This window comes from Silurus aristotelis, assembly GCF_946808225.1.
Source record: "Silurus aristotelis genome assembly, chromosome: 9".
NCBI classification, from domain to species: domain Eukaryota; kingdom Metazoa; phylum Chordata; class Actinopteri; order Siluriformes; family Siluridae; genus Silurus; species Silurus aristotelis.
The window spans coordinates 11,159,492-11,178,066 of record NC_139582.1 but is presented as its reverse complement, the minus strand read 5'-3'; the positions used below and the strand labels follow the sequence as shown (position 1 = coordinate 11,178,066).

Sequence of the window (18,575 nt, the reverse complement as noted above, 5' to 3'; positions counted from 1 at the left end):
CCAATCTGTGGACATTTTCTTTACTGCCTCAGATTTATTGGGGTTTGTATTTGGACTGGTTTTAGTCTTGGGTGGTGGGCTTGAATGAGGGTTTGAAAGTAAATCATTTGTTCTCTTTTCTTTTCGCATGAGCAAAGTTTGCTAAGCGGTAATTCCTCTTAGAAAACAGATTAAAATCAAAGTCGCAATGCAGGACTGTAGCCAGCTGGTCTTTGTAAAGGTTTGGTCCCAAAAAGGACGTGATAGATGTCTCATTCTTGACTCTGCCTTGCGTCATTCGGCCTCGGCCACCTCAAAATGTGTTTATCCCTCGGTTTTGACGATCCTGGTCTTGAATTTGGTCTTCAGAAATCGCGGTCAATAATGATTGCACACTACATTTCCACTCGAGGTCACGAGGTTCAGTTTTCTCCTCAACTTAATTTCTACCAGTTTCTTCCCTGTGAATTGGGTGACAGCAAATCAACATGGCCACTTACAGAATCATTAGTAAACACAGCAGCATATTCACTGGTTGAATCTAGAACACGGGCTACAAAAAAAACAACTTGCGAAGGAAAGACAAACGTGAGAAGCATATATTATTTGTCTGATTAAATGTTCTCCAAATCACCACTAACTAGGCTAATTGAAAGCAGCATATCTAGACATCAGGTCACAACACTGCATCCAAGCTGATACGCCACTGAGTAGAGCCAGTCGTGGAGCTGCACCATAAGGCCCACCGCCCCAGAGCAGGCTATGCCCTCTGCTCACCATGGGAACCATTGGAGTGTCCTTGGCACAGGGGCACTCGAGCTGCTTTCCTGCATTATTTCTACTTTAAAAAAAAGGAGTCTCATGGACAGGAAAAAAGCCGTCTGCACTCTAAAGCAGAAATCGTATATTATAATAATATTAGAAACATGTAATAAGACCACTATAGCCTTAAAATGATTTGCCCCCTGCATCATTAAGAACGCGAGAATCTCGGGTATGTAAATACATACATTTGCTCGCTTTTGTGTTGTGTACAAAGGGAGGAAGGGAGGAGGACGCTGCTGAACGCATGCCTCCATATTAAACCAGACGCATTTTAACATTTTGAAATCAACCTGCTGCTTTTTCTCTTCCGAACACGGCTAACAAACATGAGCACAACCTCGACATTACAGGTGTTTGCCCTCTGATGTTTACTTACTATGCTTTTTTTCTTTTTCCCACCAGGGAAAAAAAAAAAAAAACACACATTCAAAAACAAACATGCTCGTGCTTCCTTTACAACAGGATGCAGAGCACTTACAAAAAAAAAAAAAAAAAAAAACCATGTCAGAGGAGGATGATGTTCCCTGAAAACATCGGGTTTAAACTGAATTTCACAGCGAAGAAAAGAATATTTCAGAGTTAAGGCTTGGATTCTGCCTCTATCTGTTCTACCTATTTTTGGGAGAGATTTTGAGATGGTCTGTGTGTGACTGATAAGAAAATCCTATAACCGAGGCGAGTGTGGAATGTGGAGATAACGTCCTGAGTAGCTGATCATTAGAGGCTGAGATATATGACATGATTTTGAGCTATATGACATGATAACTGCATTTCGTTGCTGTGTACCTGTACAATGCAATGACAAAGTTGTATCTATCCATCTATCCATCTATCTATCTATCTATGATCATCATGATACATCAGGACATTTTATACAAAACATGAGATGCATCAAGATATACACTTTACAGACAAAAGTATCTGGACACCTGACTTTTTCAGCCGTATGTGATTCTTCACCAAACTGTTACTACAAAGTTGAAGGCAGATGATTGTATACGACATCAGATGCAGATGTGTTACATTTCCTCTTCACTTGAACCAGAAGACCCAGACCTGTTCCCCTGTGCACTCCAAGTCAGCTCCATGAAGGTTTACCTGTGTTAGAGTGTAAAATCTTGAGTAGCCTGCTACAGAGCTCTGACTTTAATCCTACTAAACATCTGTGGGATGAACTGAAACACTGACTGCACTCCAGGCCTCCTCACCCTACATCAGTTCCTGACTTTACCAACACCCTTGCGGCTGAATGAACACAAGCACACTCCAAAATCTAGTGGAACATCTTCCCAGAAGAGTGGTGGTCATTACAACAGTAAATGGAGACTAAATGAAATGAGATATTTGAAAAAAACAACACATTAATTCTATTGTCAGGTGTCCAAACTTTTGTCTTCTATTTTAAATGCTCATTTAAAAAGAAATCTAAAGATTTTAACTGACAGGAAAAACTTTTTTGTTGTTGCATACAAAAAAATTTTGCACGTATTAATAAAACACAGAGATCAAAGGTTTGACATCGTGATCAAGAAATCCAACAACTCATTTTGTGTTTTTGGTCGGCATCATGCAGCTTATAGAGTAACATCTGTAAATGCGATCGCTGCAAGAACTCAAACGTTATCTGGAAAAACTGAAGCCTCAATAATGTCCTGGGTTTTTAGTCCTAACCCACCTTTAATAAACCGGACCCCACTTACGGCCTTAACAATACAATTGTTGAAAGAATTTCAGCTTTGCTGGATGTCCGAAAAAACATTCCACACAATACAAGTCACTTGACATCATGTTGAAGGAAGTAAAGTTTGTCTGGACCACTGGAGGAGGCTAATCACTGCATTAATGTTTTAAAGCGCTGTTGACCAGATCGGAGTTGAAGCTGAGATGAGTGGGGATCACGCATAGTGACCCTTAAACACGGTCAGTAATGAATTAGTGAATCCTGAACATCCTACTGAGCGTCTTGCTGTGGGGTTTAACTCTTCAGGGCTCATGTTTATACGTCCTAATGGATATGGTGCCATTTTTACTGTTAACCAAAATAATAGAAAATGAATAATAATAATAATAATAATAATAATAATAATAATAATAATAATATTTTGCACATTAGTAATAGTGGTGCTTTTCCAGCACCACTAAGCTAAACTAAATTAAACCAACCAACAGCATTAAATTCAGATTTATTTAATATTCCCATTATGCATGGGGTGTGTTCACACAGGTGTGTGAGAACACACCACATTATACTACTAGTAGTAGTAGTAATACTGCTATTACTATTGCTCCTACTACTTCTACTACTAGTAATAATAATAATAATAATAATATTATAATTATAATGATTATAACCATAGTCTACTTATGTAAAAAAATTAAATCAAATACTTGTTTTAATGACTAATCCAACCAGAACTCATCCGATTGTGTGTAATAATCCGGGATGGAAATTGCGAGTGTGTGTGAACGCACCTCAGACGAGTTTCACCAATGTTTCGCTTCATCAAAATAATCTGCCCAAACCTGAAGAACCGAGTTTTCTTTACCCTGTTCACTCTTCCACTGCTCTCTACATACACACATACAGGTTTCACATCCTCTTTCTCCACCTGGAACAGTGTATAAACTCCGGAAGAAAAAAATAATAATAATAAAATACATTTTAATTAAATAGACCGGGTTAGTATATAGTAACTACGCGCTCGTTGCCGTCTCAAACTGACGCGTGCACGCGCCGCATGCGCGTTCACGCGCCCAAATAGACAGAAACCACGAGTTTAATGAAACTCCGAATTAAACTTTTATCCTGTCTGAGAACTGAGTGTGTATGAGACACTTCTAATCAAGTCAGGTCTCAATCTGACAAATAAATGTGGTCAGATCTTGCATTTTGGTGTACAGGGCATACAGCTATACACAAGTGCTTTCTATCACACACACACACACACACACACACACACACACACATTCCTTAAATCAATCCCAAATTAGGTATAAATAACTTCCAGACTTAGAAAGTAATGACTTTTAATAAAGCTCCACATGTTAATGGATTAATGGAGCATCATTACACAGTTGCACTTTGTTAACTGTAGCCCAAAGCTACACAAGTTTCAAAACAGGCAAGTTCTCTTTCTCTCTCTCACACACACACACATTCTCCGTTCACCTTTTCCAAGTGAGTCAAAGGCTCCAAAATAATCCCAACACTGGATGAAAGTTCCTCGAAGTTCCCCTTATCTTCCTCTACATGTCCCAGTGAACTCGACCCCAACCTCTCTCTCTCTCACACACACACACACACTCTTGTGCCCGTGTTATTAAAACAAGCATTTTCACCGTTCACAGTAAAATCATTGTTTTCTTCGCATCAGATCAGGTAACTACAGCCCGGGGTTAATGAGGCACAGTGCAGATGTGAGTCCTACCTTATTTGAAGCAGCTTTGGCCGACATTTTGATCCCTTCCTCCCTCCCTCCCAGTAAATTATCACTGATAGAAAGAAAGCAAGCAAGTGATGGCTAGAAAACTTCCTCCAGTTTCCTGCGTTCCTGCCCAGCAGCCCCTCAGCTCCGGGCGAATTCCTCTTTATTTCTCTGCCCCTTCCTTGGCCATGTTAGCGGAAATAAAGAAATAAAAGCCAAGTCCAAAGTTCACCATCAGAGGCGGCGCGTTGGTGTGTTTGTTTTTAAACTTTTCTTTCGCCGAAGCTATTGTTGTTGTTGTTAATTCCCTTCAAGAGATATTAAAAAACAAAAACAAGTCGACGACATGTAGATGTTGAGGCGATTGGTTTTAGGAGACGCAGGAGTGATGTTAGTGAGTGTTTCCTCTCCTGAGACTTCCTGCTCCTTTCTGTATTCTCCTCCTCCCTGCTCCCTGCTCCCTCACTCTCCGAGCAACAGCCATGACATGTCTGCCTGCCTGCCTGCCTGCCTGGAATGGACCATTCCATTTCCCTCGTACACAGGGGGGAGCGAAAAAGAAACAAAACAGTCGAATTCGCTATTCAACCCAATCCCGAAGTGTGTTGATTATCTCTATTGTATGCAAAGACACCAAATTACATTTGTGTCATAACTATTTCGTGAAAATATATTTTTTATTTCTACACGATCACACATGTAAACAACATAACCCCCTTATCAGTCCTATTGAAAGCAACACAGGACAGAATGGGATGGGAAGAGCAAATTGCTGCTGTTTTGGTGTTATTGTGATTTTTCTGGTCTTTTGTACAATTCAGAATCTATTTTAAAGTTTATTACTTAATATGTAAAAAAAAAACATATAATTTTGTTTAACATCCCACCAAAAGCCAAATTAATTTATTGGTTTGAATGAATCAGCTCTAATCTGAAATCAAGAAGACCTTGAGATACATATTACTATTTAATAATGCTTAAAATATTAATAATGAAACAATCATTAAACACTAAAACAAGACAGCTGCAAGAAGCGAAAACAGGGGCCCAAGTAATACTGTGCATCTGAGGTTTTGCGAAATTGACAATTTGCTTGTGCAATGCTGTAGCTGTAAACACTACAATTCAAGATAAATATGCGCTTCAGTTAATTCCCTTAAAGTTTCGCAGATTTGCTAAGCAGCGAAATGGTCCAGGTTTTTTAAAAAAAGCCTAGTTTGAGACACTGGTGAGAATGTAAAAAAAAACGCTCTGTTGTTGCAAAGCTATCACCAAGCCGATTCAGGTCGTCTCACACACCTGGTTAGTAGTTAGGATACTGCACTGTCAAATTTACTATTTAGACATGTTGTTTTTTGTTTTTTTCGATAAGGCAGGAAAAAATTAACTAAAATCACTAATACATTTGGTGCGTGGACTCCTACATGGCAAAAAAACAGATATAAAGCATAACTAAACTATTTTCATATCTTAGCCTTAATCCAGAACCTATATTAAGAACCAAAGCGCTAGGTCTTGGTTCAAAATTATAAATGACTATTACCTATCTATGGACATTCTATTTAATAAGGCAATATTTTATGGAATAGGAACATTTCATTGTCAGGTTAAAGATTTTCTCGGTATAACTGACCACATGGGAAACCTTACGGCCCATCGCTGCCTTACAGACTACTTCCTATGGTTTTCCGGACCCCCACCCACAGGATGAAGCAGAGCTTAGGACGCAGCTTGCATTGTTTTTTACACTTAACAATATGGGCTGTGCCTCTCCACTATAAAATGTCATCTCGTATAGAAAAACCATAACACAAAACAAGCACAAAATCTCACAAGTCTCTAAGGACCACCTTCAATCAGTTGTTGGAGCACTTAAGCTCTTTTATTGTTTGTTCTGAGCACAAAATTAGAAGCGCAACACAAATAAACACGTCTCCAGGGTTACCAAAAGAGATATCCAAGATAAGCTTGGTGTAAAGGAGGGAAAGATTTTCCTTCTCTGTGTGTGGCTCAACAGTAAGTCGAAGGCGGGGTTGAAATGAAAATAAACCTGTCCCACTTTCTGGTGAACGGTCATCAAGATCATGGTCTGTTTCTGGAAAAAGCGTACATATTCAGCTAATACTAAATAACACAATTTATCAAATTCAAATATTTTTGTCAGTCTGAACCGAATAAACCTTTCAAGGCCGTTTCAATCGCTCTGAACCTCATGTTCTCTGATTAAAGTCACAATCTGAGACGTATTTCATACTTGACCTCAGAGGCACAGCGTTAACGATAATCTCTGAAAGCAAGGATACAAAAAATAGACATAGCTAGGATTTTAGTGGATTTCAAATATGTTAAGAAAAATCATGAATCGCTATTTGTGTAACAAATCTTTGCACCTTTGTGAAAGGTCAATGCTCACATTAACAAGTTAATATTTAAAAAGCATAACAAAAATTCCAGTTGCTATTATGAAAAATAGGATGATCCAGCCCAAATCCTGCATTTTTTACATTTGTTTGAAAGCTACAGGTTGGCCCACTACAGTCTGAGCTCAGGGATAAGCAGTGAACAAGAACAAGACAAGACGTGAAAGCCCATGAGGTTTTGTACAGGAGAGAAAGAGGAGTGGATTTGGTTTTTGTAATACCAGCAGTAGAACGGTTGTGAACATATCATATTTATAAGCTAGTCTGCTGCTAGAGACTTCAGGATGTCATGGACAATCCACATTGTTCTTAGTGAAAGGACGAGTTGAGCATTCAGCATCTGCTTTTGTGACTATGCTTTCTGTGAGTCCTTAATAAGGCAGGAAGCTGAAACTAAATCAGCACTTCTGAAAATAAAATCACAGAAACAGGATGAAGCAGAGGTCAGAAACACAGCTCACAGGATGAGGTCAGATACCATCACCAGGGTCGAATGTGTGTGTGTGTGTGTGTGTGTGTGTGTGTGTGTGTGTGTGTGTGTGTGTGTGTGTGTGTGTGTGTGTGTGTGTGCGTGCTGGGGGTTGGGGATAATCTTTTTCACTGTTAATTTCTTTCTTTCTTTCCTTCTTTCCTTCTTTCTTTCTTTCTTTCTTTCTTTCTTTCTTTCTTTCTATCTATCTATCTATCTATCTATCTATCTATCTATCTATCTATCTATCTATCTATCATTCACTTAATTCTTCCTAGGACTGTGTAGAAACAAAACAAGTTATTATGCTTTATGTTGTGCAACATAAAATCAATGTTAAAATAAAGAAAGTTTTAGTTCAATGCATCATCAGCCTTGATAAAATTGTAAATTAAAATATGTTTTAATAATCTTTTTTTTTTTCAGTTTGCATGCTTTCTTAAATATACAGTAAAATATAGTAAATATTTACTGCTATCCTATAAGATGTACTAAAATGGTTACTGAAATGTAAAGGGGTGTACTAACTTTTGTGAGATACTGTATATGTTCATGAAATTCCCCTTTGTAAAAATGAAACTTTGAAAAAACAAATTATGAGAACTTAATTACAGCTTTTTGTGAAACGGATTCACCTGGTATACGCAGCGTATTCTCCATTTATGCTGCTTGCATTTTATGGATACAGATATTTTAGCTACATTTTTGTTAAAGGTCCAGTAGAAACGCTTAAATAAAGGATGTAAGACTGGCCCAAGAAACACGAATCAGAACTTTACCAGAGAGGTGACGGGCTCTTTCATCTTCCAGCGCATTTTCCGATCTGCATCCACCAGAGAAGAAATCAGGATGTTCAGCATGTTGTGTGTTTGTTCACTAATAAGATCCACCAAGAAGATTCAAATTAATTCTCTCTTAAGCCTCAAAACCTAAGAAAATCGTTGTAAATAACGGAAAGACGCCTCCATTCAGTGCTGACAACGGAGAGACGGAGTGACACAGTGAGTCAGTGGGATCTGATCAAAAGCAGCTTTGTCTTGTTTCTCAGTAAACAACATGCAAACACACTGGGAGTAGAACGTCAGGCCTGGGAGCTCAGGTGTGCTTGTGGAAAAGCAGGCACTTGGAAAACAACTACACACACACACACACACACACACACACACACACACACACACCCCACACACACAGACAAATAGAGCATAATAAGCAAAAGGTACAAATATCACACAATGCCCTCTCCCTCTATTGCCTTTTTTTCTTCTTTTTTGTCCAAAACATAGACCAATGTGAGCCTTCATTCATACATCTTTAATCCGCTTTATCCTTGTCAAGATATCAGTATATCAGCTCACTGCATACCTTCACACACACACACACACACACACACACACACACACACACACACACACACACACACACACACACACACACATTAATAAATTTGGAGAATCCAATCCACATACATGGACACGAAACACACATGCACACGAAATCATTGCAAATGTCCACACCTTTGCTCAGGATCGAAGGAAAACCTGAAGCTATTAGATGGAAATGCTTGTCGTTATACCACTGAGACATTGTTACAACAATAAACCTTACAGATCTAACAGTAACATCTTCACCACCACCAAGCGAAGCAGCAGTGGTGAATGAAGTAGACCATTCATGCACCTGAGTAAAAATGTTTTTTGGAGTAAAAAAGTAGATTGGAATAAATTATGCAGGTTAATGTTTCATTCTTAAATAATTCCTTACTGTCCAGCACTGTAGCACAGTCATAAAATAACAGTCTTATTCAATCTCAAAAGTGCTGAATTTGAATACACCAAATCCGTGTATGATGTTATTAGTTTTGCGAGGCATGTTATTTGATAGATCAATCCAAATGTGCTTTCAACACCTTATTTGTTACAAAAAGGTTCATTTTTGCCTATGTTACTATTCACCAGTGTTCACCAGTGTCTTGCTCTGAAAAAATGCATGTTTTCATCAGAGAAATATATAAAGTACGGAAATAAACAAGTGTGGTAGTTACGGCCGTATTACAATGAAGCCATACACGTCAAAGGAAGTGTTTGATTTGGAGCCAGTGTTCGTGTAGATGGCATAGTTGTTGTATGAGGTCAGTGTTTCTTAGAGCCAAAAACAGGAGCAAAAAGCATGACTGAGAACAGTAAACACTCCGAGAGCTGAGATCTGATTCTTATTAAAGAGGGTGGAGGGAGCACAATGTTTGAAGTTGTTGGTTTGCTTGCTATAACAGCAGCTCAGACAGTAGTGAACCTGCAAATCATGGGTTTATATAAATACGCCCCTTCCTAAAGTTATCTTTGCTATAGAAACAGCTTTTTCAGATGAACGTGTTAAGCATTAGTAATTAACATATATAATCGGTGACATCATGAAGATGCATGAAAAACAGATCAGAGGAGGTTATGTAATTAATAGAAATAACAAACGTTTCAAGAGTGTTCCTTATACAAATTACACATCAACTATAAATGGACAAAAATTACAATGTTTTGGTTAAAAAAATAAGAAATAAAATGAACAAATAAACTGTTCGGCAGGTTGCAGTGTAAAAAAAAAAAAAGGATAAAAGACTTGTGTGCTGTTGAATAAAGTGCTGTTTCACTAAATCTGCTTTATCACACCGCCCTGTTTTGAATTATTTTTCTTTCTCAGCAAGACATGGAATGTATTGTTCCTAACTTAGGATTTACTGAAAAACCATACATAACAATAAAGCTTTGAAGCCAAAGCCAGAGTTCACTGAACATATTACGATTTGGAATAAGACCCAAGTCTCCATCTCTACTCAACCTCTTCATCTGTGCTAAATTATAAAAGCCATTGACCTTATCTACTTTCCTGAAGTTCTTTATTGACATTTGGAATTCTTGCTCTGGAGCTGCGGCAGGGCAGAATATTGTTTCCACTGCTAACCAGAACCCTCTGTAGGTCAGTGGACAGAGCCAAGTGGGGTGTTTCCTCTCAGTCCACCTAAAGCAAACACTGTTGCTTGCTGAGGGAAAACATATGTTGATCAAGAAATAACCTTTGCAAATTACTACACACCTGTACAGTAGGAGTTCTGGTCCTTAACGCTATTTAAAGACAAAATAAATACTACAGCTTCTAGTTGAGCAAATTCTAAAAACAGCAGTGACAAAGCAACAGCTGACTAGTGCTTTTTTAATCTATGCATTTGGCACAGAGTTGGCACAGAAAATGGAGAGTGTACATACATAAACATTGATATTTACCACTTAAGCGCTTTTTTCCCCCCACACAAGTGTGATTTCAAACAAAAATCCCATAAAAACCTAAAATAGTTTCTCAACCGGTCTAATTTCCTGTCCTGAACTCTTTAGTTCTCTTTACTGTACTTTTTACTAAGCACATCCAACTGTACAATGTAGAAAGCATTTTTCCTACGACTCACCAATAACTCTTCAAAATATAACGAAGCTCATATAACATATAACATATAACATGTTTCCAATTAAATGGAGAATGTTTTGTTTTTATTATTTATATCCTCAACCTTTTTTCAAAGCTTCAGGTGTAGAACGCTGAAACAGGAACGCAAAAATGTTGTTTCTGTTCAGAACAAGCCAAAATGAAAAAATAAATCACCTCTAATCCTGAGTTAGCATGCCCCTTTCAGCTCCGCGTTCTGTTATCCATCATGAGATGCAACCTTGGATTATTTGGATAAAAAACAGACCTCACTCTTAAAAGCAACGCTGCTGCATTATAAAAATAGAAATGCTACAGCATCCGTAGATTCTAACAACATCATTCTTAATAATTTTTCCACTAAGTCTAAGTCTAATTTACTTTGTCATTTTTATAAACTTTCTGAAGCACAGTTTATCATGAAAGCAGCACACACTCTACAGCAGAGAAACTACAGCGGCCATTTTGTGACCCTTTCATCCCAAAAGCAGAGTGCCAGGCTGACCGACCGGCACTAAAAAAGGAAAGCTGTGTGGTATTGCTCTGTACAGTGAGTGTGAGATTCCAGGCTTTGCTCGAGCGCTCGACTGTGTCATTCAGCAAGTTTGAATTGGTTCAGCAAACTGTTGCTGTACAATAATAAATAGGAGAAAAAATAGCAGAAAATATAAAATATTCCTTCCTTCCTTCCTTCCTTCCTTCCTTCCTTCCTTCCTTCCTTCCTTCCTTCCTTCATTCCTTCCTCCTTCTTTCCTTTCTTCCTTCACCATTTCATTGGCATGTCTTTTTATGTAAGGAGTCTCCAGTGCCAGGGCTTGAAGTAGTCAGTATGTTTTCTCCCCACAGGAAAGTCATCGGGAATTTGCTCTTTTTCCATCTTCCAAGCCAAGATAACAAAGGAGTGGCTACAGAACAACTCTGTGAATGTCCTTGAGTGGCCCAGCCAGAGCCCAGACTTGAACCTGATTGAACATCTATGGAGAGAACTGAAAATGGCTGTGCATCAACGTTCCTTACCCAACCTGATAGGTTGGATTGAGAGGTTCTGCAATTGAGAGTTTCTGCAAAGAAGAATGGAAGAAACTGCCCAAAAAATAGGTGCCAATCTTGTAGCATCATACTCCAAAGTTTTGAGGCTATAATTGGTGCCAAAGGTGCTTCAACAAAGTATTGAGCAAAGACTGGGAATACTTAAGTACATGTGATTTTCTTTTTTCTTTTTTGATACATTTTTAAAGATTTCAAAGACATTTCGTTTACATTGTCATTATGAGTTTTGTTTTGTAGAATTTTTAGGAAAATAATGAATTAAATCCGTTTTGGAACAAGGCTGCAACATAACAAAATGTGGAAAAAGTGAAGCGTTGTAAATACTTTCCGCATGCACTGTATAACACCTACCCAAGTGTTTTGTTCCTCACTTTTATCACATTCAGAACTACTGTTTAGATTGTTTTGCTGTTTTTATCTGCATATACATTGTGAATTAAATATTTTTTTAACTCCATGATTTGATCCAGGTTTACAAACTTTTGATATAAACTATAGCATTAAACAAGCTGCATGTATCTATTATGTAATATCTATTATGTAATTAAGCACCAATGTCTACTTTTTCTGAATACTTTGTTATTAACGTTAACTTTGCTGTAATAGATCTGAGAGCAGCATGATGGCTACGTGTTGTTTCAAACTGATCTGTAAAATGAGTTGAGAGTTGAGATTCCTTTTGTTTTAATCACAATGAATGTGTTAGAAAGCACACAATGCTCCTCTAAACTCACAGCATCATTTATTCCATCTAACACGGGGGCAGCTGTAAATTCTTCCGAACAATGAGCCCTATTCTCAAAGGCAGCACATTACAAAACACCATTAACAGATCAAGCTGGGCTGTTTTGACTCGATTTGCTTTTTTTTTTTTTTTTTTTTTTTGACAGATGTTTATTTCTTCATTAGGATGATTAAATGATATGATGACAAGACATTACGAGAATAGTGCAAAGAACTACAACAGAGGTAAAATAGGAATTTATAGTTATACCCGAAATGCATGAAAAACTTTCCTAAATTATAAAAAAAGGATGTTAATGTCCATGTCCGTACTTGTTTAATGCTAGAAATATTTCTGCCTGAAATCGGATTTCAACCAAAAATATTCACCCAAATCAAAACAAATGAAATCAAATTAATGAACAAAGGCAGAAATACCAGCAACATCAACATTGTGTTCTGATTCTGGCAATTTCTTAACCTAAAGCTATATTCAACATACATCAGCTTGCAGTGACAAATCAACAGGAGACAGTTCATTTTCAGCAGACGTGATCAACCGTGACATTTGGTGACTGGATGTGGGTGTGTCCAAAGACAATCATGAGAAAAGTTTAACTATATGCAAATACAGATTGAATTCAGTGACTTCCAATTTAGCAGTATGTGTCTGCTGATATCACTAACTCCACTGCAGTAACTGTTTCAGTGGGATTGTAGCTGGAATACTTTACATGGTGAATACACATAGCGAAACGCCCCAGGACAGTTTTACTAAATAGAAGGAACACTGCGTGCTCATTCTGATTAACGGACCAGAACTAACTGCTATATAATGGGACACTGAACAATGAACATGTAAAGTACATGGTAACAAGACTCTTAGTTTCTCACAACTATCATATCTAGGGCCTGTTTAAAAAATGTAAACCTAAAAACATCCAAATAACCTGTAAAAAAAAAAACTTAGTACACAGTTTATTTCAGTAATTTACCATAACGAAGGTCTACACAAGCATATAATGAATACTTTGGCACACTGCTCGCCCCAATCAACCTCAAATCATTAACAATTTATTTGTCTACTAATTAAATATTGATTCAAATATTCTCAATTTGTCATTATATTAGCACAAACTGTATTCACTGGTCTCTTGCCTTCCTTTTGCTATATGATAATTTCATTGAGAATCCCTCAAACTGTTTTTGAGTCAATGATTAAAGACAAATTTAATGCATGAACTGTGTACATTTCATTTTAATAATTTGAATGGACCACCCAGAAATTCAACGTTTCTGTTGAATTGGTGATCGTCAATAAGCAGAATGCTTTTTACGTAAATATTGACACATCTTGTTCTCCCTGTGAGCAGTTTTCAGATTAGAAAGGTTCATGAGTAATGTGAAAGGAAACAGTGTGTAAAACTGACTATTTTATCTGAAACATACTTTTATGAAGTCACACAGAGGTCATAATATCCTTGTGTTTACTATGTAACTTAGTTACTTAATTTATTTATTTATTTTTGCTAAATGACTCTCTATCTGGCTAATCCATGTGCTTCCTAAATAAAAATTCTTCATAAACCTTTTATTTAACGATAGAGTTTTTGATATGCTCAAGAAACAATTGAGACTGAGAACAAGGAAACTGTAAAACTTTTTAAAAGAACTCTAGCCGGTGCAGCGTGTTTGAGTTTCTTATCTCTGCTTGTATATACAGCACATGCAGTTTCAGAGTAATACTGAGGACAATACACACCTCAGTGAACCTGTGATGATGGTGAGGGTTCTTTTAAAGCAAATACATTAGTTAACATGAACAAACTATGAACTCTAACACTAACACTGCTAACAAGAGTGCTAACATTAACGCTTATCTGATTTCCTTCAATAATAAACCAAATAATTAGCATCTTATCTAATGTCTTAATCATTCTGTTCGGAGTCAGTGTTTATACTTGAAAACTGTTACAGTAAGGAACCTGCTGTTATTTAATTTATGTGAAAGTCACAAATAAATCTGTATCAAAAAAGTCACATTTTGTTAACATCTAAACAGACAGCTAATATACACATAATCTGGCATTGTTCTTTGCTATAATTATGGTGCATTAGTTTTTTCATGGTAACTAACTGCACAGAACACACCCTGAACCTCACTATTACATAAAGGATAGTATAGTAATGGTGGTGTAAAGCAGTGGCTGTTGTAGTGTGTGTTATTCTGCATATGCTGCAGCAATTTCACTGTAATGAATGTGTCTTTTAAAGCCACATCACACATTTTTAAGACTTCCCAAACGCTCTCTTTCAAAACTTACAACCAAGACTCTGTCTATAAGTATCACAAAAACGCCTCCTAACAAAAACTTCACTACAATAACGATTAATAATGTTTATTATTATAAAAACTCAATAGATTATGCTAAAAATGTTAGTAACATAGTAGGTAGTTACTATGGAAACGATAGCATATTAGTATTAAAACAAGCACATAATCTAAAACTGGTTATGTTACAGTCAAAACTTACTGTCATACAACAACACCTTCTGACCAATCAGATCAAGTACTCAACCGCAACGTGGTGTCAATGAGTGAAAAATGTTTCCAAATATGTTTATCGAACACTTCTTAATTCACGTGTAGGGCAATTCTCCACAAATGTAAAGCTTAACATGGAAAAATGTAAGTACTTTAATGTTCATAGTGTTTTTGACTCATATTTCGATGTATTTAACTTCTCTAGTCAGATTATAGTGAAAACAGCATTGTTTATACACCAAACATACAGAGTGCTCCATAACGGAAACATGTCAGAACTGTAACGGCAGATATTTCTTAATGAGGTGTTCCTTCATGTTCTACATACTGATCATTTCTGCAAATGATGATATGTAGAACATGTGCAGTTTTTCTGTAAAAAAAACAAAGTAACATTCAAATAATAATCTGTGGGCCTCTAATATACAAACATGTCACATCTGTAAATAAGGAAATACCTCAAAAATAGTCAGGATGATAATTACTTTTTCTGTGAGATAATCAGACTTCTCAACTTTAGAAACAGTGTTTTTCAGTCAATACAATTTCAAGTACATGTTGCAAACAAACAAGGTTATGCTGGATCAAGTGCTATTTTATTGTATAAGGTGCTAAATAATGAGCGTGAAAGTTTTTTTTAAATAAGAGAAACCTGGCAATGTGGGAATTACAACTAGAATTAACATAAAACTATGCTTTTAAATGTATTGTATTTTTGCTTTATATTTCATTTTTACAGGGTAAAAGATATGTTCAAAAAATATCATATTTAAGAAATTTATTTCTATAACAGTGAAATCACAGCCTTTTCTGTTATTAAATGTATGAAATATTGCAGAATCACATTTTTTTTTAAAACAAATGTAAAAAGAAACAAGTATGACATGTATGAAAGCTCAATTATCTACAATGATTTTAAAGATAGTTACAGATCATTAAAGCAAAAAACACAATAAATCTGAAATAGCGTTAAAGGGAAACATTTATTTTCCCACTGTGAGATCACTGGACAGAGAAGTTCATTCAGAGGAAACAAAGTGCTGAGAAAGTCATGAGCAGTCTGGCTAAAGCTAAATCGTACTATAGTTTGTAATACGTGGATATGAAAACAACAATGTCGTCATATCATGGTGATAGTAAGTGAATTCATTATAAGTATAACAAGGTCAAAATTGTAGTAAAAGTCTGGGGTAAAAGTCTCTCCCTGCACTTCTGATTTGCCATGTTGTAACTCTGATGGCTTTGTAGCTGTGGCATAAAAATCTAATTTGCACAGCCCACAAGTGCTGCAAATCTCCAGTGCTGATAGGTATTGATTTATTATAAGCCCATTTAAGGTCAGACGTCATTTTCACAGTCAGTGTGAGCAAGAAAAACTGGAGCTCCGGCAGCTGGACACACGAGCAAGTGGTGTTAAACGCAGGATTATCGCTCACATGGGAGTTCAGCCGCAGGATGCAGTGTGATTTTGAGTATTTAATATGTTTGTGCAGAACAACAAAATGCAGGTGTGTAACAAAAGTTGTAGTAGTTTTGAGACCGATATTCACCACTACATGGTTGTAAAACACAAAAAGTCAGTCTAGTATTCCAGACTGGTTTTCCTGCTTTATTCTTATACACAGGGAAATTCCTAGGTTTTACCCATTGTTGGTTCATACTCTAGATAGACCAAGTCAGGGTTTGCATGGAAAAAAGGGCTACACCATTAAAGACTGGAAGCCTGAGAGGATGATATGGCCTCATCCATGTCATCCTCTCAGGCTTCCAGTCTTCCATGTGACCATGACGGATGATACACCACTAAAACATGCAGACATCCACCATAAAGGAGGAGGAGAAGGAGGAGGAAGAGGATGGGTGTTTCATACATTCCAATGTCCACCTTACACTAGATTCAATTATTTGTTGGATCATTTGCAAAAGAAATCTGGTATCTGTGTCAATCCTGCAATTTCGGAACCTATTCGTGCTCCCAAATGTTTGGAAATTGACCTATAAAATGACAAACTACTGGAAGATTTCAACTGACTGCCTTAAAATTATATAAGTCATAACTAATGAAGATTAAATGCTCTTTGATATACAAATTACACTGTACATATATTTCTTTGTTCGCTCATACATTTTATTTGTTATTTATACTGTATGTCAGTTTATTTTCTAAATTCCATTCACAACTATTTCACTTTTCAGTGAAAGATTTAATGCTGTGAAATAACAGGCCTAAATAGCTTTATTGCCAATAATTTATGGGATTAAGTCAACACATTAGTACTACAATCAAACCTTCTTAGATTTTTGTATTCAGGTCAGCTTATGCCATTTTCCATCACAATATCACTGCAATTAATATACAATTGAAGGAAAAAAAGAAAAAAAGCCTTCTGGTATGTTAGTTGCTAATTAATATACTTCCGTTACATATATTTACTTTTAATTTCCACACATAATGTCTTCGTGATATGAACAAAAAGTATGGGAACGAAGAAAAATTCCAAGAACACACATTGGACACACACACAAACACACCCACACCCACACCCACGCATACCACATACCTGAACTACACCCACACCCACACCCACGCATACCACATACCTGAACTCTGTATTATAACATACACCCGACAAACAAAGAGCTGGTATATGATTACATTCAATATATCTGAGCTCAGGTTACATGTTAGAATGACATTTGATAGATATGTTGTTAAAGGACTGACACTATCCACAAAACAGAGTCTCAAAAGTCTCTTTACAAAACAACCATATTTTCAGTCTAATTCATTTTGAAAATGAAAATGTACCAAACATTAAAGTGTACACTGTGTGTTTACTGAAATACATGTAACCCAGCACACACCAGGTTTGCTATAGAAACCCCTCATATGTGTGTGTGTGTGTGTGTGTGTGTGTGTGTGTGTGTGTGTGTGTGTGTGTGTGTGTGTGTGTATGCGTGTGAGTTAAAGACTGTAAGAGTGTTATCTGATGTATGTAGCTGAAGGATGAGTAATTACAGTGGAGGGGAGGCTTCTGGGAAACTGTTGGCTCAGCAGAGCACTGGATTTCCTAACCCACACCCACCCTCACACATACACACACCTGTCTCTGTCCTCACACATTCATTAATGTGACTGAGATTTCTGGGAGCTTGTTGATCCAGGATCAGCACTACATTAACCAGAACAAAAACTGATCTCTGATCAACATCTTCGAGAAGACTGATGCCTCTGACCTCTGGAGGTCACATCCTGCTCCAAGTGTCTGTGTGCTTGTGTGTGTGTGTGTTTGTGTGTGTGTGTGTGTGTGTGTGTGTGTGTGTGTGTGTGTGTGTGTGTGTGTGTGTGTGTGTGTGTGTGAGTGTAAGATTGATTCCAGCTCCAACTCACTGAATGATTAAGATGTGACTTGGATCAGGCGCTCCTGATCTCCTGCACACCAACATTCCACAGCCATGAGACACTGACTGCTGCACTAGTGCTCCTGCACTGAGCTCACCATGCTTTTCTTTTATAAAGACACAGATCATCCAGGGGTTGCTGAGATACGGCTATTCCATAGCTTTGATTAACAAAAAATTCCGAAGCTGAGCCATCACTGAAGCTTTTAAACAACGATAATTCTTTATTCTTTATTACATTTGGTCTGCTGAAATACTTCAGTCCTCAG

At 37.1% G+C, this 18,575-nt stretch overlaps 1 protein-coding gene across 28 annotated transcripts in view; it reads right to left on the bottom strand.

The window, feature by feature from the left end:
* The window catches only part of tjp1a (tight junction protein 1a), a 103,060-nt gene that overhangs the window by 54,126 nt on the left and 30,359 nt on the right, over nt 1-18,575 (bottom strand). For 5 of the 28 annotated variants that reach the window (XM_083550791.1, XM_083550792.1, XM_083550798.1 and 2 more), the window contains exon 1: nt 7,898-8,135. The exons of 13 other annotated variants lie outside the window; for them this stretch is intronic. In XM_083550791.1, the coding sequence (XP_083406917.1) occupies nt 7,898-7,978 (81 nt within the window). In that variant the 5' untranslated portion in view covers nt 7,979-8,135. Of the gene's footprint in view, nt 1-4,232; nt 4,734-7,897; nt 8,166-18,575 lie in introns of those variants that run through there. 10 more of the 28 variants (XM_083550794.1, XM_083550795.1, XM_083550803.1 and 7 more) reach the window with 4 other exon arrangements.